The sequence below is a fragment of the Canis lupus genome, chromosome X, assembly GCF_011100685.1.
Source record: "Canis lupus familiaris isolate Mischka breed German Shepherd chromosome X, alternate assembly UU_Cfam_GSD_1.0, whole genome shotgun sequence".
Classification (NCBI taxonomy): Eukaryota; Metazoa; Chordata; class Mammalia; order Carnivora; family Canidae; genus Canis; species Canis lupus.
Genome location: NC_049260.1, coordinates 33,289,224 through 33,312,546, shown reverse-complemented (window position 1 = coordinate 33,312,546; position 23,323 = coordinate 33,289,224). Strand labels below are relative to the sequence as shown.

Sequence of the window (23,323 nt, the reverse complement as noted above, 5' to 3'; positions counted from 1 at the left end):
GCCAGTGTGGCATGAGTTGTGACTTAAAATGAAGCCCAGCCCTGCTTCAAAGCCCTTGAAGTTTACACTATGGCAAACTGCCTCTATACTATGAAGAGTCATTGATCATGTTGTGAAGGGCTGGGTTTTGTTACCATTTACCCAAGGACATACAACTGCCATGCCTGCTAGCTTTTTGGTGAACTCTGTAAAGATTCATGGAGATATCATATTTTCAATCTATAGATACACCAATCCTTTAGTACCTAATGAGGTGCAATATTTTAAAACATTTCAGTAAGAAACCTAAGAAAGATTGCCTTTTTTCAGTCTTAATATCACTGGCATAAATACCTTTTTTATATATATTTTTATTTATTCATTTATGAGAGAGAGAGGCAGAGATAACAGGCAGAGGGAGAAGCAGGCTCCATGCAGGGAGCCCGACGCGGGATTCGATCCCAGAACTCCAGGATCAGGCCCTGGGCCAAAGGCAGGCACCAAACCACTGAGCCACCCAGGGATCCCCTTTGTATTTTTTATTGAAGTTTGATTTGCCAACATATAGTATGTTGGCATCATCCTGTGATGGGTGCTCATCCCGTCAAGTGCCCCCCTCAGTGCCCGTCACCCAGTCACCCATCCCCCCCACCCGCCTCCCCATCCACTCCCCCTTGTTCATCTCCCAGAGTTAGGAGTCTCTCATGTTTTGTCACCTTCTCTAATTTTTCCCACTCATTTTCCCTCCTTTCCCCTATAATCCCTTTCACTATTTCTTATATTCACCATATTAAGTGAAACCATATAATGATTGTCCTTCTCCAATTGACTTACTTCACTCAGCATAATAGCCTCATAAATACCTTTAATAATAGTATTGCAGCTTTTTAAAAAGCATTCCTTTCAATATGACAGTGTTCACTCCTTCTCTTGAGGACTGTGCCTCATCCACAAATCCCTCTGTAACTTCCCTTGTTTGAGCCATCAGAATGACAATGATTTGAAACCTTTCCATGTTGTTGCGGGGGCATGTGGATGTGTGATTGTGTAGGCAGTTGAATAGTGTACCCTGAATTTATAGCCACCTGGAAACTCAAAATGTGACCTTGTTTGGAAATAGGGTCTCTGCAGAAGTAATTCATTAAGATGATGTCATACTAGAGGAGGGCGGGCCCTACATCTGAGAACTGGTGTCCTCATAAGAAAAGGAGGGGATTCACAGAGACATACAGAGAAGAAGCCCAGGTGAACAGAGAGGCAGAGTTTGAAGTGATTCAACTACAAGCCAAGGAATGCCAAGGATTGCTGAGAGCCATCAGAAGCTAGGCAGGGCAAGGAAGGATTCTACCCAGAACCTTCAGAGAAAGCATGGCTTTGCTTACACATTGATTTTGGACTTCTAGCCTCTAGAACTGTGAACGAATAAATAATCTCTGTCGTTTTAAGCCACCAGGTTTGTGGTAATTTGTATGACAGCCCTAAGAAACAAATACAGAGGTTTATGCTGATTTTCCTTTCTACTAGTTTTATATTAGTAGAATACATTTTAGCAATCAATACCATAAGCAAATTACATCTATAGGGAAAGTAATTAGAGTAGAACAATGTTACATTGTTTGGTTTTCCATGGAGCCTTTCATACACATGGTTCCTGAAGCTATATCACTAAGGTGCTGTATGAAAGTGAAAATGAGTGTGAACCTATTATGCCCCTTTTGGCTGTGGACTCAGAACATTAGGCACCAACAGCTATCATTATGGAAGGCACAGAAAGCCTTGAATCTGGAGAGAGAAGGTCCCACTGCTGTTGTGAAGTTCCATCCGATTTTAAACTTCCTAGGTATCCGTGATAGTCATGCTAAGGTGTCATTTCTGGTGTCATATCTAAAAGGACAAGCCCAGGGCAGCCCTGGTGGCGCAGCGGTTTAGCACTGCCTGCAGCCCAGGGTGTGATCCTGGAGACCCGGGATTGAGTCCCACGTGGGGCTCCCTGCATGGAGCCTGCTTCTCCCTCTGCCTGTGTCTCTGCCTCTCTCTCTGTGTATCTCTCATGAATAAACAAATAAAATCTTTTTTAAAAAAAACTATAAAAAATAAAAGGACAAGCCCAGAGTGAAGGCAAAAATGTACTGTCCAACTCTTAACCCCAGCAGAGAATTGACAAAATCTGAAAACATCCTCAAATTTGAAGCAAATTTAAATGAAAAAAATAAAGTATTTTGTGTGTGTGTCTTCCGATATGTTAGGGGGTAGAAAAGAATTGCTAAGAGAGACTTCCCAAAATAGAGAAGTGAGCAATGATTGATTCTGTCTGTTGGGGGTTTGGCCCTACAGGGATCCACCCTGAACTAAGGAAACAGTTCAAATCTTGAAGCTGTGCTCCTAATGGTGCAATATTTACTCCCTTACCAGTTAGAGTGTATCTAGGTGAAGGACATTTAGCAAAATCCAGAAGAGATGAGAGCCCAGTGGTGCATAAAATGAATTAACACAGCAGTCCTGAGATGACTGTCTTTGAAAGGCCTACTTCCAGGGTTGGCCCTTGGCTGGCATCTGGGAACTTGAACTTCTGCAGGGCTTCCACCATTCCTGGAAATAGTAAGGATAGCTCACTGCCTAAATTGTATAAATGCTGTGGATTATGCCAAACACTTCCCTTCCTTCTGGGAGTCTAGAATTTGGTTTATGCTAGGGTGAGGGTGCTATGTCACCAGTCCTCAATAAAAATCTTGGGCACAGAGTCTCTAACAAGCTTCCCTGATAGGCAACATTTCACATGTGTTGACACAACTCATTGCTGGGAGTAATTAAGCATGTCCTGTATGACTCCACAGGGAGAGGACCCTTGGAAGCTTGTTCCTGGTCTCCCCCAGACTTGACACCATGCACCTTTTCCCTTTGCTGATTTTGCTTTGTATCTTTTTTTTTCTCCTGGTAATGGATCTCAGCCATTACTATAACCATATGCTATGTCCTATGAGTGAGCCCTCCTCATGAATTCTTGAACTTGGGGGTGATCTTGGGGACCCTGACACACCAGCTTTTACAAAATATCATTCAATGTCTCAGTGCTTCCCTTATTCCTCATTAGCACCCTCAGATTACACAATACTGAACTCAGACTTAGCTAGGGAGAATTTGCCCACAGTATTTTGAAGAATGGACAGGTTTTATTCTTGTAATCAAGAATATAAAGAGCTGGGCAGCCCAGGTGGCTTAGTGGTTTAGCGCCACCTTCGGCCCAGGGCCTGGTCCTTGAGACCCGGGGTCAAGTCCCACATCAGGCTCCCCTCATGGAGCCTGCTTCTCCCTCTGCCTGTGTCTCTGCCTCTCTCTCTCTCTCTCTCTCTCTCTCTCTCAGGAATAAATAAAATCTTTAAAAAAAGAATATAAAGAGCAGTACATTTTATTTTGATGGCATATTAAGGTACTTCTTGGTCTGATTTACCTTTCTTTTGATGGCTGAAACAGGACCAACTTGTGAGGGTATTTTTTTTTTCATTCTTTGAAGATCTAAAATATGTTTACTTGCAAATTTTAAACATTGCTTTCTATCCTTCTGTTCCTGAATACATGAAACTTGGTCTTGCCTTAAGCTTTTGTGCCAGCAGTTCCTTCTGTCTGCAATGCTTTCCCCACAGGTTTGCATACCTGCTTCTGTCTTTTCAGTCAGTTCCCAAATGTCATCTCCTCAGAGAGGCCCTTCCTGACCACCCTAACTACAGTAACCCCCACCCCACCCACACATCACCCTGCTTTTGCTTCATCATAGCACTTACGCCAACCTGCTATTCTCATCATGCTTTATTTATTGGTTTAGTGCAAGCCTCCTCCCACTAAAATATAATTTCCACCCAAACAGAGATTTTGTTTGATTTGATCATTTTATTCTCAGTGCTAAAACAATTCCTGGAAGAAAAACTAGGCATTCAATAAATATTTTTGAATAAATGAATAATTAAGTCATTTGCTTAATAATTAACACTTTGGAAATTGCACTTAACAGCTTTTAGGAGACTAGCCCAGTTTTGCCTTTTTTTTCTTTTTGTTTCCACATTCACTGTGTTCCCCCCTTAGGTTCTTCTTTCACCAATGGGCACTTTTTTTTTATTCCACCAGGCCCCCAAAGTAGCCGGACAGGCAGATGGAGAAGCAATGCCATCAATCAGTGTCAGGTGTGCACTATTCTCTTGATTTGAAAAGGCCAGCACTGTCATTTAAACATCATCCAATCTCTTTGCATCTTACAAAGTTTAACTTCCAGGAAAAGCAAGGAGGCAATTGCTATGGATTGTATGGTACATATTGGCAGGGTAGATGTCATTAAGATTCACTTCTTCGCTTCTCCTGTTCAATTGCTTCTGTGAAAGGCAGTGGATTTCTCTTGTCTTCTTCAATTTAGATTTATTGAATTTCTGAATCTCAGCCATATCTGGTTTGTCAGATATTTTGGCAGATTAAGCAGCAATGAGGTACACAAAAGAAAGTCTGCTTCTGCAGTAGCTAGTATGCCCACCTTTCTGACATCCCCATTTACCATTTTAGCCTTTTCTGTTATTGCACTATCCTTATTCTCCTTGGACTCTAAGTATTTCCTTCTCCCCCTCCCTCACTGCACCTCAAGGTTCAGCCTTCTCCAATTCTCCCACAAGGAAATTCAGGAGCTCATTTTCTACCACTGAGCTTACAGTTCTGTTTATCCAGCTCTCAACTTCACCCAAGGTCTATCTCCAGTGGCTGGTGGACGTTTGTTTTGGAGCTTCAACCTCCAATATGTCTAACACCTAATCTAGCACCTTGTCTCCAAAGCAGAAACTCCTTTCACTTTTCTGCTTCTGCTAACATATCCATATATTTTAAGAATAACAAATCTGAAATTATTTTGCATCCACTATCACTGTACCCTTCACAATCAGTTATCATGACACCATATAAATATTTTATTAGCTGTCCCTTCTTTAGCATTCCCTTCACTCACACATTAGCATAGATTAACAGCACAACACCCCAGGATTACTACACAGCCTTCTCATTCAGGATTTCACAAAGCCACCCAGGAAACAGAACCATTTGAGGAACTTGTTAAAGTATAATTTCCTCAAAACTATCTGAGCTCTCATTGCTGAATTAGAATTTCTGATTGTGGGGCCCAGAATTCTGCATTTTTCTGCATTGGGATACACCTCTTGTAAGGACCACCACTTGATATCTAATACATTCACATGCACTGGAGAGTATAAATTGGACCGTAAGGATCAGAACACCCTCATTTTATAGAAAAGGAAACTAAGATCCAGGGAAGTTTGCACCTATGAATCACAGTCTCAAGCCTTTTGATTTTCAAGCCATGCCTAACTGATAGCCTTTTCAAGGCCTGTGTGGGGCATCTAGGTGGCTCAGTCGGTTGAGCTTCTGATTCTTATCTTTTCCGCTTAGGTCATGACCTCAGAGTTTTGAGATGGAGCCCTGTGTCAGGCTCAGTGCTCAGTGAGGAGTCTTGGAATCTGCTTGAGATCCTCTCCCTCTGCCCCTCCCTCTTTACCCCCCTCAAATAAATAAATAAGTCTTAAAAAATTTTTAAAAAGAGAAAGGTCTGCATGTTAGGTTTGGCCTTTGGGTGTGATCTGGGAACTTTGATTTGAGGAAGGTTCCAGGACTGATGAGAGTTGCTCACTATGACTAATTTTTTTAAAATTTTACAAACAGTATGGTTTAAAGTAAATATCCGCTTTCCTTCTGAGAGTCTGGATTTGGGTATGTGTCAAACAGAGGATGCTATGTGACACCAGCCCTCAATAAAAACCCTGAGTACTGAATCTCTAAGGAGCTTCCCTGGTTGGCAACATTTCACACGTGTTATCATAACTCATTACTAAGGGAATTAAACATGTCCTGAGTGTCTCCACTGGGAAAGGACTCTTGGAATTTTACACCTGGTTTCCCTTGGATTTTGCTACATGTGCCTTTTCCCTTCATCGATTGTGCTTGGTATACTTTCACTGTAGTAAATCATAGCTGTGAGTATTATGACTATATGCTGAGTCCATGAATCCTCCTAGTGAATCATCAAACATGGCAGTGCAAGCTGATGTTTTCCATAATGTATTTCACTGCCCCTCTTGTGGGCTATATATAAAAGGTAGTGCGGGTAATCAAAGCAGCATGGCCTTTTAAAAAAATGATCTAAATGCCGACTTAGCTGCTAAGCTCCATTACTTTTCTGAGTCATGGTTTTGTCATCTATAAAACTGGCCAGTAATATGTAATTTTTAAGGTTTTTACAAAGATTTAGAGATAATTGTACAAGAAATCCACCCTTTAGGGAGGAGCTATTATTTTTATTCAATGTTTTGGATAAAATGGAATGATCAGAATGAATTCTGTGGATCCACTTTATGTATCCATATATCCATGTAGCAATGGAACTAATTATATAGAGCAAAAGATTCCAATTATGTTGGAACTTGTGAGCAGATTGTTTTTCTCAGAATCTATGTAGAGCTCCTTTAATAAGGACTTGCAGTGGGAATTGAGTGGAGAGCAAGCACAGCAAAGAACATGTTTATTTTCATTCTTAGCTTTCAACCCATGCTTCATTATTTGTCTCTTACTTTTGGGGTCCTGATTTCTGGGTCCTGACCTCTTTCTGGCTGCCAATCTGTACCTCTTAACTCTTTATTGGATACTCAGCTATTCCTCTAACTTTATCCTTTTCCAACCACTACTTTACACATGATTTATTCACCATCGTTCACTTGGTTCTATATGGAAGATCCCCACTGAAACTTCTCGCCTGGATGTACCCCTGGCTTCCTCCCTTAACCAGCTTTAATATTTGCTTTTGAATAAAGTTTAGTTCACTTTTGTGGAAGCAGAATTATTAGAAAAATGTAATCCCAGTCAGTGGCAGCATAGTTGGAAAAAAAACTCATTTATGTTTATTTATTCTTTTAGTTCCGTGTTTCCAGAACATGAACACAACATTTCCAAATACTAACATTGTCCCATCTGAAATAATGTCACTAAAAGGCTTAAAGATGATTTATTTCAAAACTCTTTAGCAATTCAAATTGGGTAGATTCTTTAGTATATACTAGGGCAGCTGCCATAAATAGTGTCATAAGGAGTTACTTATGGCATATCATTTTCAGAAAAAAGTCATTAGTCTTTGATATCAAGGGTGAAATATTTAAACAAAGACATTTGCTTTGTATTTCTCAACCAAACATGATATAATGGTGACAGCATTGCTTGGGGAATTAGGGAGCCTATGTTTCAGTCTTTATGGTATAATGGTTAAGAGGCTTTTCCTACCTTGACTTTTATCTGAGTAGGGGTGAGATACTAGTACTTGCCAATAGACTATGAGTGGAAGTGATTATGTCACTTCTCTGCTAAGGTGAGTTTGAAGCAAGTATCCCAAACTCATATTCTCTTCCCATAGCTTCTGGCTGGATGTTAACTAACACCCAGGACAGTCTTGGAGGCTACACACTGAGAATGCTAGAGCCATCCTCATCCAGAATCCCTGAAGAGCCACATAAATAATTAAGCCTTCCTTCTTACCCATTAGGAATATCCACACTATGTTAGCCACTGGCATTTTGAGATTTTATCTTATAGTAGCTAGTACATTCCTAATTAAGTTGTTTCACCTCTTTATGCCAATCTATTTGGATTGTTATAGGATTGTTATAGGATTAAATGACTTAGAACAATGCCTAACATACAATAAATGCTCAATAAATTAATATTATTACCTTAATATCATTATTAATATTATAATGATTATTAACTACTCAATATTATTAATATTATACTTAATATTATTACCTACTCTGTTGCTAACTAGTTATGTGTCATTGAACATGTCGGTTTCCGTGGACATCTGTTTCTTCAACTGTCAAATATGAATTACACCTGATGCATTCTAAGTTTCCCTAAGTTCGACATTTTGTAATCGGAAACCTCTTCAAATTGCTAAGATGATGTGGGGAGAAGCATTCAGAACATCAGGTAAAGAGAGAAAGGAGGAAACAGAGAACAGTATAAAGGATGCTGAGAGGACAAAAACCTTATTTAAAGAGAAGCATATTTTCTTTTTGAAATTCATCAATTCTGAAATAAACTTTGAAGAGAAAAAGATTTACAAACCGGGCTGTGTCCATGAGACTTTCATTCACACCCAAATGAATATCTTGTGTGGTAAGAAAACAAGGGTGTCCTCCCAGAAGAGCAAAACCTACAAGCAAAGAAAAAGGAAAAAATAGCATTTTGAAAAAAAAGAACTGAAGTAGAAAACAAAATTATGAGGAATTGGCACCATCTCAATGGAAAAGTCAATCTTACTGAAGCTCTCTAATGTCTCTGGTAGGGAATTCCCAGGTAAAGCAACATGAGAAACTGAGACAGGTAGATGAAGTTTTCTGTAAAAGCACTCAACTATCCTTCAGATGTGTGCCCATTTCTCTACTTTATTGTTCAGAACCTGGCAATAATGGGGCACTGTTCACTTTTGGAAGCCATGCCTGGTTTTGGTTCTTTAAAATATATAATGATTTTCATCCCCCAAAAATGGAAAAATAAACTGTAATATAGGATATCATGGATTACAATGGAACACTACTCAGTAATAAAAAGGAAGGAACTACTAATACATACAACATGGATGAATCCCACAAACATTATTGCTAGATGAAAGAAGCTAGATACAAAAGAGTAGATAATGTATAATTCCATTTATATGAAGTTGTGTAACAGGAAAAACTACCATAGAGTGGCAGAAAATAAAAGAGCAGTTGCTTCTGGAGAGGACGATTGGCTGGGGAGGAGCATTGGTGAACTTTCTAGGGTAATGGGAATGTTTTATTTATTTATATATATTTTTAAAGATTTTATTTATTTATTCATCAAAGAGTCAGAGACATAGGCAGAGGGAGAAGCAAGCTTCCTGCTTGGACTTGATCCTAGGACCCCAGGATCATGACCTGAGCCAAAGGCAGATGCTCAACCACTGAGCCACCCAGGCACCCCAATGAGAATGTTTTATACCTTGATAGAGTTTGTAGGTCAAAAAAATAGAAAAAGTAAGTAGTTCTTTCTGAAATGGAATGAAATAACTGTATTCTACTTATATTATTCAAGAGTGTTCTCTTAAATATGTCCAGACCAAATGGATTTTACCTAGAGGGTACTGTGTTCTGACTCTAGCAATGACTATTCATGGAGCACTACCATGGGCGGGCCCTTTATAAACATTCTTCCATTGAAACCTTTATTCTAACAAAAGCACAGTAGTATTACCATAAGAACTGTATAGACAAACATTCTGAGAGTCAAGAGTTTAAACCTTGTTCAAGATTGTTTTTAAGAGATGCCGGGCAAGATGGAGGAGGAGTAGGGTCCCCAAGTCACCTGTCCCCCCCCCCCCAACTTACCTAGATAACTTTCAAATCCTGAACACCTACGAATTCAACCTGAGATTTAAAGAGAGAATAGCGAGAACGCTACAGAGAGAAGGATTTTCTCTTCTAACAAGGTAGGAAGGCAGAAAAAAATTAAAAGTATACAGTGGGGGAGGGCCCCCGCGAGGATCCGGACTAAGGGGGCAGCGAGAGTCTCTGGGAGGGGAAAGCCTAGCCCCGGAGAAGCGGGAACTTTAACAATCGGCCCAGATTCTTCCCGGAGGGAAAAGTGCTCACAGGGAACTCGGGCAGGATCCCAGGAGGGGCAGTGGAGCCTCCAGGTTCCCAGGGTCACTAACAGGAGGTGCACCCAGGGGAGAGCACCCCACACACCGCGGGCCGAGCTTGGTAAAGGGCTGGAGCACAAGCCTGGCGGGGCCTCGGGGAAAAGCCAGTCGGTCAGGCGGCAGCTCCAGGAGGAGGGGGCTGCGCCTGCTGCCTTGGGGATCCAGGGGCTGGGAGCGCGATTCCAGAAGCGCAGGCCCCGGATCCCAGGGCGCCGGGGGACACAGCCCAGGATCCTGCACTCCACCCAGGACAGGCGGAGGCGGGGAGGGCCCAGGACAGCGAGGACGCTCCTGCTGCCGGGTGCCCCCGAACTGTGCAGATCAGCGCCACCCGCCCCGGGAGCATCCAGGCCAGTGCGGAGGGGAGCTGCAGTAGTTACTGCGGGAGCTGACTCTAGGGCTGGGGAGCTGGCTGCCGCCAGTGGTGGTGTTCCTCCTGGTGTCACCTCCTGCCTGGGGCGGGGCGGGGCCGCCAGGGAACAGAGGCCTCATGGGGTCAACGGCTCCCACTGAGCCCAGCACCTGGTGGGGGGCGGGACAGCTCCCCCAGGTGCACACACCTGAGAGCACAGCAGGCCCCTCCCCCCAGAAGACCCACTGGAAGAACAGCAGAAGAGCAAGTTCTTGACCAAGCAGTGCTGGAAAGTTCCAGGGGAAGTGGAAGGATTTACAGTATATAGAACCAGAGGGTACCCCTCCTTCCCCCCCCTTTTCCGGTACAACTCATTTTTGTATGACTAAAAATTTCCAATATTTTTTCTCTTTCTCCACCTTAACTACAATATTTTACCAGCTCTTCATTTTTAAGTTTCTTCCTTTTTGACTTTCATACTTCTACAACTACATGTCTTAGATATATTTTCCACTTCTAGATTCCCTTCGACATACTCAATTTAATTTTGGGAGATATACAAGGTAGGATTCTTTGTTTTGTGGTTTTTGGTTTTTCTGCCTCATTTTGTTCTACAACGGCGGAAGTTAATACCTTCTAAAACGTGACCAGCATGCACCCAGAACCAACTGGAATACTGTACTGGTTCATTCTATGAGATTATATTCTCTCTTCATTCCCATTCTGCCCCCCTCTTTTTTTCTAAGATTTTTTTTATTTATTCATGAGAGGAACAGAGAGAGAGAGAGAGAGAGGCAGAGACACAGGCAGAGGGAGAAGCAGGCTCCATGCGGGAAGCCTGATGTGGGACTCAATCCTGTGTCTCCAGAATCAGGCCCTGGGCTGAAGGAGGCGCTAAACCGCTGGGCCACCCAGGCTGCCTTGCCCCCCTCTTTTAACTTGTATATGTTTTGGTGGTCAGTGGTGGGGCTTTCTATGAGTATTGCTGGTTTATATAAATTTGAGATTGAGCATCTTCTAATATACAGAACAAAATACACTCAGAACCAAGAGGATCATCCTTTAGGACCCCTCAAGTAGACTACATTCTCTTTCCACTGCCACTTCTCCACCACCACCATCCCTCAGTCCCTCTTCCCCCCCTTTTTTCCTTTTTCCTCTTTATTTTTTCCCTTTAATTCATTTTCTTTTTTCTTCTTTGGGGTTTTTGGCTGTTTGTTTACTACTTTGTTTTCAAACATGTTTTCCATTTTAGTGGTACTTTTGTTTTATTTTGTTCTGATCTTTTTCATTTTCTGGTCTCTGACCTTGCCAGAATCATCTAGGGTAGAATCTGCTTAGGTTGTGGTTGCTATTTTTGGCTCAGCCTGCTCATACAGCCACTCTTTACTGAACAAAATGACTAGAAGGAAGAATTCACCACAAAAGAAAGAATCAGAAACAGTACTCTCTGCCACAGAGTTACAGAATATGGATTTCAATTTGATGTCAGAAAGCCAATTCAGAAGCACAATCATAAAACTACTGGTGGCTCTGGAAAAAAGCATAAAGGACTCTAGAGACTTTGTTATGGCAGAATTGAGATCTAATCAGGCTGAAATTAAAAATAAATGAGATGCAATCCAAACTGGAGGTCCTAACTGCTAGGGTTAATGAGGTAGAAGAAAGAGTGGGTGACATAGAAGACAAGTTGATGGTAAGGAAGGAAGCTGAGGAAAAAAGAGAAAAACAAAAGATCATGAGGAAAGGTTAAGGGAAATAAAAGGTACCTTCAGAAGGAAGAGTCTACATATAATTGGGGTTTGAGAAGATGCCGAGAAGGAGAGAGGGCCAGAAAGTATTCTTCTTTCTGAAGAACTTCCCTAATTTGGGGAGGGAAACAGGCATTCAGATCCAGGAGATAGAGCCCACACATACAAAACAAAAAAACAAAAAACAAAACAATAAAAACCGTTCAATACCACGACATTTAATAGTGAAACTTCCAAATTCCAAAGATAAAGAGAAAATCCTTAAAGCAGCAAGAGACAAAAGATTCTTAAGTTATATGGGGAAAAATATCAGATTAACAACAGACCTCTCCACAGAGACCTGGCAGGCCAGAAAGGTCTGACATGATATATTCAGTGCCCTAAATGAGAAGAACATGCAGCCTAGAATACTATATCTAGCAAGGATCTCATTCAGAATAGAAGGAGAGAGTAAAGAGCTTCATGATAGGCAGAAACTGAAAGAATATGTGACCACCAAATCGGCTCGCCAAAAATATTAAGGAGGACTCTGTAAAAGAAAGAGGAAGCACAAAGAAATAATTGACAGAAATAGGGACTGAATAGGTATTATGATGACACTAAATTCATATCTTTCAAAAGTTACTCTGAATGTGAATGGGCTAAATGATCCCATCAAAAGACACAGGTTATCAGACTGGATAAAAAAGCAAGACCATCTATTTGCTGTCTACAAGGACTCATTTTAGATGTAAGGACACCTCTAGCCTGAAAATGAAAGGGTGGAGAACTATTTACCATTGAAATGGTCCTCAAAAGGAAGCAGGAGTAGCCATCCTCATATCAGATAAATTAAAGTTTATCCCAAAGACTGTAGTAAGAGATGAAGAGGGACACTATACCATACTTAAAGGGTCTATCCAACAAGAAGACCTAATGATCATGAATATCTATGCCCCTAATGTGGGAGTTGCCAAGTATATCAATCAATTAATAACTAAAGCAAAGAGATATGTAGTTAATAATACACTAATAGTAGGAGACTTCAACATGAAACTTTCTGCAAATGACAGATTTTCTAAGCAGAACATCACCAAAGAAACAAGGGCCTTAAATGATACACTGGACCAGATGGAGTTCACAGATATTTACAGAACTTTACATCTAAATGCAACTGAATACACATTCTTCTCAAGTGTAAATGGAACTTTCTCCAGAACCACATACTGGATCACAAATCAGGTCTCAACCAATACCAAAAGATTGGGATTGTCCCCTGCATATTTTCAGACCACAATGCTATGAAACTAGAACTCACTCACAAGAAGAAATTTGGAAGAAACTCAATCACATGGAGGTTAAAGAGCATCCTACTAAAAGATGAATGGGTAAACCAGGAAATTAGAGAAGAATTAAAAAGATTCATGGAAACTAATGAAAATGAAGATACAATCACTCAAAATCTTTGGGATACAGCAAAAGCAGTCCTTAGAGGGAAATACATCGCAATACAAGCATCCCTCAAAAAATTGGAAAAAATTCAAATACACAAGCTAACCTTGCACCTAAAGGAACTGGAGAAAAAACAGCAAATAAAACGTACTCTAAGCAGAAAAAAAGAGAAATAATAAAGATTCGAGCAGAACTCAATGAAATAGAGACCACAAGAACTGTAGAACAGATCAACAAAACCAGGAGTTGGTTCTTTGAAAGAATTAATAAGACAGATGAACACTAGCCAGAATTATTAAAAAGAAAAAAGATTCAAATTAATAAAATCATAAATGAAAAAGGAGAGATCACAACCAATACTAAGGAAATACAAACAATTTTAAAAACGTATTATGAGCAGCTATATGCCAACAAATTAGGCAATCTAGAAGAAATGGATGCATTTCTGGAAACCCACAAACTACCAAAACTGGAACAGGAAAAAAAAGAAAACCTGAACAGGACAATAACCAGGGAGGAAATTGAAGCAGTTGTCAAAAACCTCCCAAGACACAAAAGTCCAGGACCAGATGGCTTCTCAGGGGAATTCTATCAAATGTTTAAGGAAGAAATAATATCTATTCTACTTAAGTGTTCCAGTAGATAGAAAGGGATGGAATACTTCCAAACTGGTTTTATGAGGCCAGCATTACCTTGATTCCAGAACCAAAGATCCCACCAAAAAGGAGCATTATAGACCAATATCCCCGATGAACACGGATGCAAAAATTCTCAACAAGATACTAACCAATAGGATCCAACAGTACATTAAGAAGATTATTCACCATGACAAAGTGGGATTTATCCCCGGGATGCAAGGATGGTTCAACACTCGTAAAACAATCAACATAATAGATCACATCAACAAGAGAAAAAACAAGAACCATATGATCCTCTCAATAGATGCAGAGAAAGCATTTGACAAAATACAGCATCCATTCCTGATCAAAACCCCTGAGAATATGGGGATACAGGGAACATTCATCAATATCTTAAAAGCTATCTATGAAAAGCCCACAGTGAGTATCATTCTCAATGGGGAAAAACTGAGAGCCTTTCCCCTAAGATCAGGAACACAACAGGGATGTCCACTCTCACCACTGCTATTCAACATAGTACTAAAAGTCCTAGTCTCAGCAATCAGGCAACAAAAAGAAATAAAAGGCATTCCAATTGGCAAAGAAGAAGTCAAACTCTCCGTCTTCGCAGATGACATGATGTTGTATATAGAAAACCCAAAAGACTCTACCCCATGATGGCTAGAACTCATACAGCAGTTCAGTAATGTGGCAGGATACAAACTCAATGCCAAGAAATCAGTGGCATTTCTCTACTGAGAATGAAGAAAGAGAAATTAAGGAGTCAATCCCATTTACAATTGCACCCAAAGGCATAAGATACCTAGGAATAAACCTAACCAAAGAGGTAAAGGATCTATACCCTAAAAGCTACAGAACGCTTCTGAAAGAAATTGGGGAAGACACAAAGAGATGAAAAAATATTCCATGCTCATGGATTGGAAGAATTAATATTGTGAAAATGTCAATGCTACCCAGGGCAATATGTTCAATGCAATCCCTATCAAAATACGATGGACTTTCTTCAGAGAGTTGGAACAAATCATCTTAAGATTTGTGTGGAATCAGAAAAGACCCTGAATAGCCAGGGGAATATTAAAAAAGAAAACCAGAGCCAGAGGCATCACAATGTCGTATTTCAAATTATACTACAAAGCTGGTATCATCAAGACACTGTGGTACTGGCACAAAAAGCAGACACATAGATCAATGGAACAGAATAGAGAACCGAGAAATGGGCCCTCAACTCTATGGTCAACTAATATTCAACAAAGCAGGAAAGACTATCCACTGGAAAAAGGACACAGTCTCTTCAATAAATGGTGCTGGGAAAATTGGACAGCCACGTGCAGAAGAATGACACTGGACCATTCTCTTACACCATACACGAAGATAAACTCAAAATGGATAGAAGATCTAAATGTGAAATGAGAATCCATCAAAATCCTAGAGGAGAACACAGGCAACACCCTTTCTGAACTTGGCCACAGCAACTTCTTGCAAGATACATCAATGAAGGCAAGGGAAACAAAAGCAAAAATGAACAATTGGGGGAATTAATCAACATAAAAAGCTTCTGCACAGCAAAAGAAACAGTCAAAAAAACTAAAAGACAACCTACAGAATGGGAGAAGATATTTGCAAATGACCTATCAGATAAAGGGCTAGTGTCCAAGATCTATAGAGAACTTATTAAACTCAACAGCAAAGAAACAAACAATCCAATCATGAAATGGGCAAAAGACATGAAGAGAAATCTCACAGAGGAAGACATAGACATGACCAACAAGCACATGAGAACATGTTCCGTGTCGCTTGCCATCAGGGAAATACAAATCAAAACCACAATGAGATACCACCTCACACCAGTGAGAATGGGGAAAATTAACAAGACAGGAAACCACAAGTGTTGGAGAGGATGCGGAGAAAGGGGAACCCTCTTGCACTGTTGGTGGGAATGAGAACTGGTGCAGCCACTCTGGAAAACTGTGTGGAGGTTCCTCAAAGAGTTAAAAATAAAACTGCCCTATGACCTAGCAATTGCACTGCTGGGGATTTACCCCAGAGATACAGATGCAGTGAAAAGCCAAGTCACCTGCACCCCGATGTTTATAGCAGCAATGTCCACGATAGCCAAACTGTGGAAGGAGCCTCAGTGTCCATCGAAAGATGAATGCATAAAGAAGATGTGGTCTATATATACAATGGAATATTCCTCAGCCATCAGAAAGGATGAATACCCACCATTTGCTTCAGCGTGGATGGAACTGGAGGGTATTATGCTGAGTGAAGTCAATTGGAGGAGGACAAACATTATATGGTCTCATTCATTTGGAGAATATAAAAAATAGTGAAAGGGAATAAAGGGGAAAGGAAAGAAAATGAGTGGGAAATATCAGAGAGGGTGAGAGAACATGAGAGGCTCCTAACTCTGGGAAACGAACAAGGGGTAGTGGAAAGGGAGGTGGGCAGGGGGATGGAGTGACTGGGTGGCGGGCACTGAAGGGGGCACTGGACGGGATGAGCACCGGGTGTTATACTATATGTTGGCAAGTCGAACTCCAAAAAATATATGTACGAAAAAAAGAGATTGTTTTTAAGAACTTATAGCCTTAGGGCTTGCCATAGATTAGCCAGCCCCTGAGCCAACTTACACTGGAATTTGCAAAGATAGGACAATAGAGTGGATCTGGACTCATTCTTCTTCATCTTAAAAATCAAGCAATTTGCCTAGAGCCCTGAGATCCCTTGCAGTTGTGATGTGTTACATCCCAGGTAGAATCAAAGAACTTGAAACACACTAACGATCCTACTTGCAATGGGTCCTATAATAAAGAGTCTGACTCCATTTATGATGCTTAAATGCTACCAATTTTCAAGCCAACCATCACTCTCCCTTCTTCTTCTTCTGCCCTATATCTGGGCAAGCTGTTAAGAAAATCCACATGCCCCCTCCTTTGGCACTAGCAGTGGGTTCAAACTAAACAAGACCTGGCCTGTGCATGGGAATCTTCTCCCCAGCCCCACTCTCTAGCCACAATAAAAGCCCAGGCTAGTATCATTTCTCCACTGTCTAATGCTACTTGAGACCAGTATGGGAGACAGTCCTACCCTACACAGGAAGCCACGTTATGTGAGTAACAAACCTTTCCATACTCTCTTGGTGCATGTGTGGCATCCTCAATGTCACCAATCAAACCAAATTTTGGTAGAAGGCACATTTTGTCTCTGTGGAGTGATCACAGTAGGCCCTGGCATCACAGTGTAATTCTGAAATTTATTCATTCATTCTAAAATTATGAGCCTGGTGATATTCTAGACATTGAGAAAAGCATTATAAGCAGCAGGATACAAGTGCCTGCTTACACAGTCCTTACATTCCAATGGGGAGAGACCAATAATAAACTGAATGAGTAAATTTAAAATATGTTGGATGTTGATAAGTTCCATAAGAAAAATAGAAGAGGGAGAGGAGATAGGAAATGTAAGGAATATGAGCTGTATTTTTAATGTGGTCATGGAAGTCACACTGAAACATATCAGACAGTGGAAAGAGCATGTCTTGAGGTCCTTAGGAAGGTCATGACTGGTGGGTTCAAGGAACAAAAAGAAGATTGGCATGGAAGGTGCAGAGTTTGTCAGGAGGAAAGTAGTAGGAGGTGAGGCTACAGAAGGAAGGTAGAGAGGAAGCAACAAATTTGACTTTTGTCTGAATAAGACAGAAAGCCATTGGAGGATGAGAGCAGAAGAGTCACATGATGGACTTATATTTGAACATAACATCTGTAGTGGGGCAAGGGTGGAAGCAGAGAGGCCAGTCACTAGACCCATTTGCAAAACTCGGGGTGAGCGTTGATAGCTTGGACCAGGGTGGTGGCAACTGAAATGAGAGTGATTGGCTAAGAAGAGATATGGTGTCCATCGAAAGATGAATGGATAAAGAAGCTGTGGTTTATGTATATAATGGAATTTTCCTCAGCCATTAGAAACGACAAATACCCACCATTTGATTCGAAGTGGATGGAACTGGAGGGTATTATGCTGAGTGAAGTAAGTCAATCGGAGAAGGACAAACAGTATATGTTCTCATTCATTTGGGGAATATAAATAATAGTGAAAGGGAATATAAGGGAAGGGAGAAGAAATGTGTGGGAAATATCAGAAAGGGAGACAGAACATAAAGACTCCTAACTCTGGGAAATAAACTAGGGGTGGTGGAAGGGGAGGAGGGCGGGGGGTGGGGGTGAATGGGTGACGGGCACTGAGGGGGGCACTTGACGGGATAAGCACTGGGTGTTGTTCTGTATGTTGGTAAATTGAACACCAATAAAAATAAATTTATTATAACAAAAAGAAAAAGAATAGATATATATATCAGGAGATATATTTTGAAAGTAGAGCCAGCATTCAGCTGATGACCTTGCTTCATCCCTCACCGAAAGGATGGTAGCAGATGGAGAACTTCCACATTCCACCACTCCATTTCCCTAGCTGTATACCCATATATTCTGCTTTTCTTCCTATTAAGCATAGATGAACTTTTCATGCCCTATGTATGTACTAGAAGCCATACCTTCTTGCATACTCAAGAATATTGGTCTAGCAGTTCTTTCCTATCTCCCGTACATATATTCATCATGAATATACTATTCTCATTTTTTTCACTCATTAATAAAAAACAAATGCAGATTTTTCTCTATATTTCCCTATTTCCCCTGCTAAGTATCCCTTCAACTCTTTGCTCCCTTTGCAAGAAAACTTTGTTTTTTCTTTCTCTCTTCAGTTCCTCTTTTCTCATTTCCCTCAAACATATCCCCATAAGGCTTTGTGCCAACCCCTCCCCAGCAACACTGTACCAAAACTTCTCTCACCAAAGTTATCAATGATACATCTAGTAACCATTTCAGTTCTCAGTTTTCTTAAATTAGCAGCATTTAACAAAGTTGTTCACCATCTTCATGATAAACTTTCTTCACACACTGTCCAGGACACCACACCTTCTTGCCTTCACATCTACCTTAGAAGTTGCTCCTTCTCAATCTCTATTGCTGGTTGCCTCTCTTTTCCTTGGCCTCTTAATGTTGGTGTCCCTCAAGGCTGGTCCTTGGTCCTCTTGTCTCCATCTATACTCATTCCCTTTCTAATCATATCCAATTTCGTGGCCTGAAATACCATCTATATGCTGATGACTCCCAAATATCTCTAGGTCAAATCTCAATTCCATACTCCAAACTAATAGCTAATTGTCTTTTCAACATCTTTGCTCATGTGTCTGACAAACATCTTAAATTCAAGACTTCCAAAGAAACTGAACTCCTGATTTTCCTCTCTATTCTCCACCTGGTCCATCCTGCTCACAGCTGCTCAGGCAAACACCATGAAGTCATCTTTAATGTCTCTTCTCTACCCAATGCATCAGAAATCTTGTGAGCTATCCCTTCAAAACATATCCAGAATCTTTCCCTTTTACCTCTTCTACTGCTACCACTCTGGCCCTTGCCTCCATGTATTATAGCTACCTACTGATGGATTTCACTGCTTCTATCTTGTCTCCACCCCCAACCCCTGCAGTTTATTTTCAACAGAGCAGTCCAAGAGAGCCTTTTAAAATGCAAGTTAGATCATGTCAACCCTCCAAAGAGTCTTCATTTCACTCAGAATAAAAGCCAATTCCAAATAATGGAGAACATGTTTTGCCCTCACTTCCAGGAACATTCTTCTCTTTATTTCCAACATACTCTATCATCCACTTACTTAGTATGTCTATTGCTTATTGTCTGTGTACCCACTAGAACATAAGCTCCATGAAGGCAGGAATTTTCCTCTGTTTTGTTCACTGATTTAGCACTCTCAAGAACCTAGAATAAATACTGGTATATAGTAAGGGCTCAACAAATATTTATTAAATGAATGTAGGAGGGATTTTGACTCTGGGGAGAGGACCCATTCTTTTCACTTGCAAATATCTCCTAATATTGTTAACAGAAGGAACAAAATTTTCTATTACGTGTAAAGTGAGCTAATGGAATTTAGTGATAATTTTAATCACTAATCACTCTTGAGTATTTAATCTGTTTCTATACATAACCTATACAAATGTGAAAACTGCATATTCATCAATAAAGTATTTATTGCGCGCCTACTATGTGTCTAGCACAGAGATGAATGTCACTGAGAGTTGAAAGCTATGGAGAAAGGTTTAAACAGTTTACTGGCAGGTCTACTCCAAGTCATGCTCTCATTTTTACCAGAAGTCATTTTGCTGTAACAGTGCAGGATTAGGTTGCTGCCTTGTCACTTTTCTCTTTGTACTATAAAGAAGATTCATATCAAGCCTGGACTTATGAGGTAGGGGTAGGAAGAGGGGTTACAGAAAATGTTAAGAAGTAGGAGTCTAAGCCTTCAGCAGTTCTCAAAGGAGATAAGATGGGGGGACATTGCCTCTGAGAAGGAATTACCTCTGCAGTTGTGGTCACTGGTCAGAAAGGAGCCTCAGACCCCAATTTAAAAGCACAGGTCAAATATTTGCCAGCTTATCAGACCTGGCTGGTGATAAGTGCTTCGGTGGGAGCAGGGGGGGCTGTCACAGGTTCAGAAAAGCTTCCAGGAGCCACCATTGCTGAGGAGAGGAGGGCAGAGGCAGAGGGCTCTCCTCTCTCTTTCACCCTTCATCCAGAGAACTCTGCTGTTAACTGTCATTTGTTTATGCATTCACATTGGGTATATTTGAACAAAGGGTTTCTTCTATTAATATCTTAATTTCTGCCTGGGAAAATAAGAGTACATCTGATTTTGCTCTTTTCCTCACAGATCCCTGCAAGCTTTGGAAGGAGGCATATAAATAGAATTCAGGCACTGGAAATATGAGGGCTCTGAGGGCTCTTGCTGGTAGAACTAACGCAGTCATGAGCCTCTCTGTGCTTCACTTTCATATCTGCAGAATAGTATCATGATTTTTATATTGTCACCTTTGTAAAGATGATACAACTGAAATAGCTGGAAAGCACCAGCTTCTATGTCACCTTGAAAGTGAAATACCAGTTAAATAATGAAAAGAACCATCTCTTAAGATGCCTTGTGCATTTTTTTCTATCAGCTACTGCACTTACCGAGATTAATAAATGTATCCGGCTATCTGCTCAATTAATTTGCAATAAAAGAATATAATCATCAGTAGACACACGAGAGAATTGCACAGTTTGCCTGGCAGGCATACACAAAGAGTGGAGGAGGAATAAATGATCTACAACTATACACAGCGACGCCGGTACATCTCACAAGCATAATGCTGAGCAAAAGAAACCACACACAAAAGAGCATATGCTGAATGATCCCATCATGGGCAAAACTAATCTGTGATGTTAGAAACCAGGATAATGGTTACCCTTGGGTAGGGGGAGTAGCAACTAGAAGGAGATACAAGGGAGGGCTTCTGAAATGCCCTTAATGTCCTATTTCTCTATCTGGGTATTAGTTACAAGGATGTATGTACTGTAAGAATTCATTGAACGCTATATATTTAATGATTTGTGCACTTTTCTGTAGGCATGTTACACTTAATAAAAATATTACATGAGCAATTAATATGGCTTAAAGTTGAGTGGCAATTTTATTCTGTCCTCTGAGATAAGTAGAAATACAGTTATATCTCTGCAACTCAGGCTTGGGATGGAATCCTCAAGGACTTTCCTGTGAGGAGGCTGGCACAAATCTGAAGCAATAATAGACAGTTTTAATTACATTCTATTTTCATTCTAAATACCAAGGTAACAGGTTTTGATGGAAAATTGTGCCAAAGGACAACTAATAAGATACATATGTTCATTATAGAAATGCTCTGCTATGGTTTTGGTTGAGGTTTACTGTTTCTGTAAGCATTTAAAGCAACTACTTACTCTGACAGATTCTCCTCCTGTTGAGTTTGGCAGGATGCCACATATAATTAGACTCATGGATATTTATTGAAGATAATGATGAATACTCTGTGAACCATAACTTTTTATGGTCAGATGTTGCTTTTCTCATGTATTTGTCATTACAGTTTGCAATTCTGTGCAGGTTTCAGAACACTTCTACATAGAAAACCATCATCTAACAAAATGCTTAATGCCATCTGTAGAAACAATTTTACTGGAATAAAACACGACTATTACCTCTCTAAATTAAATTAGATACTTAAAAAATACATTTAATAATAGCTTCCAGTCCTAGGTCTGCCATTTATTAGCAATGTGACTGTGGGCCATTTGCTGAACTTGGTTCAGCCTGTTTTCCTCAATGGTCTTATCCTCATAGAATTGTCATAAGGATTAAGTGAAATAATCCCTGTAATTAATATAGAGCACTTGTCACAGGGTCTGCACCCAAAGGCTTATTAAGTCTTCACTTTTGGTTTTATTAATAGCTTAACTACCATATTATATGTGAATGGTAAAACTGATCACTTATTTGAGGATATTTGACACCAAAAATAGCATAGCATCTGAATAAAGAAAAGTTGTAGAAAACAACTAAGAAAAATTAATTTAAAAAAAACTTAAAATTGAGAAATGCCTGTGTATTAATCCATTCTTTTGATGACTTCAAAAAAGAATACCTCTTTTAAGTACTAATGATAAAATAAAATTCTGCTCAACTCCTAGAAGGCCAATGCTGAAAAGGAGCAGAATTTGAGAATTACTGACTGGTTTAAGCAATATTCACTTTTCCTTTACTGTATGTCAGATGTCAACATGATTTCTTAAAGGAGCCATCTTTAAAGAGCAGAATGTTCTCATCTGTTTTCTTCCTGGAACTTAAAGGTTAGGTGACACCTTATATGGTTCCCCTCACCCTCCTTTCTTCTCTCCAGGGGCAAGGGGAGTATATTAGTAAGAAAAGTGACTTCGATATCTGAATCCTGGTGCTATTTGTATTACCAAGTCATTTAATCCCTCTGAATTTTATTTTGCTATATATTTGATGAACCTCATTACTGATTATTACAAGGCAAGAATTGCATGGAGTAGTTGTTTGCTTCTAAATCCTAGGAAACTTTTATGGGGCACCTGGTTGGCTCAGTTGGTTAGGTGTCTGACTCTTGATTTCAGTTCAGGTCATGATCTCAGGGTTTTGAGATCAAGTCCCACATCAAGCTCCATGCTGGGTGTGGGGCCTGCTTAAGATTCTCTCTCTGCCTCCCTCTCCCTCTCCCTCTCCCTCTCCCTCTCCTTCTCCCTCTCCCTCTCCCTCTCTATCTTTCCCTCCCTCTCTAAAATAAACAAACAAAGCCTTGAAAGCTCTGATGCTTGTATATAGGATGAAATATTTGAAGAATCAACCAATATGGTTTTGTTTCTGGTACCTTGTCCTTGATCCTATCCATTTGTCCATTTGGGTAGTCATGTTATTGATTCAAAAGAGGTCTAACAAAGCAGAAATGCAGAGCAAAAGAAAACCGGTG

The 23,323-nt window shown here is 40.4% G+C and overlaps 1 protein-coding gene and 1 pseudogene across 1 annotated transcript in view; both read right to left on the bottom strand.

Moving 5' to 3' along the window:
• Positions 1–23,323, bottom strand: part of OTC (ornithine transcarbamylase) — a 69,381-nt gene that overhangs the window by 30,838 nt on the left and 15,220 nt on the right. The window contains exon 4 of the mRNA XM_038587168.1: positions 8,134–8,221. Within this exon, the coding sequence (XP_038443096.1) occupies positions 8,134–8,221 (88 nt within the window). The remainder of the gene's footprint in view (positions 1–8,133; positions 8,222–23,323) is intronic.
• Positions 4,303–4,424, bottom strand: LOC111094802 (annotated as a pseudogene).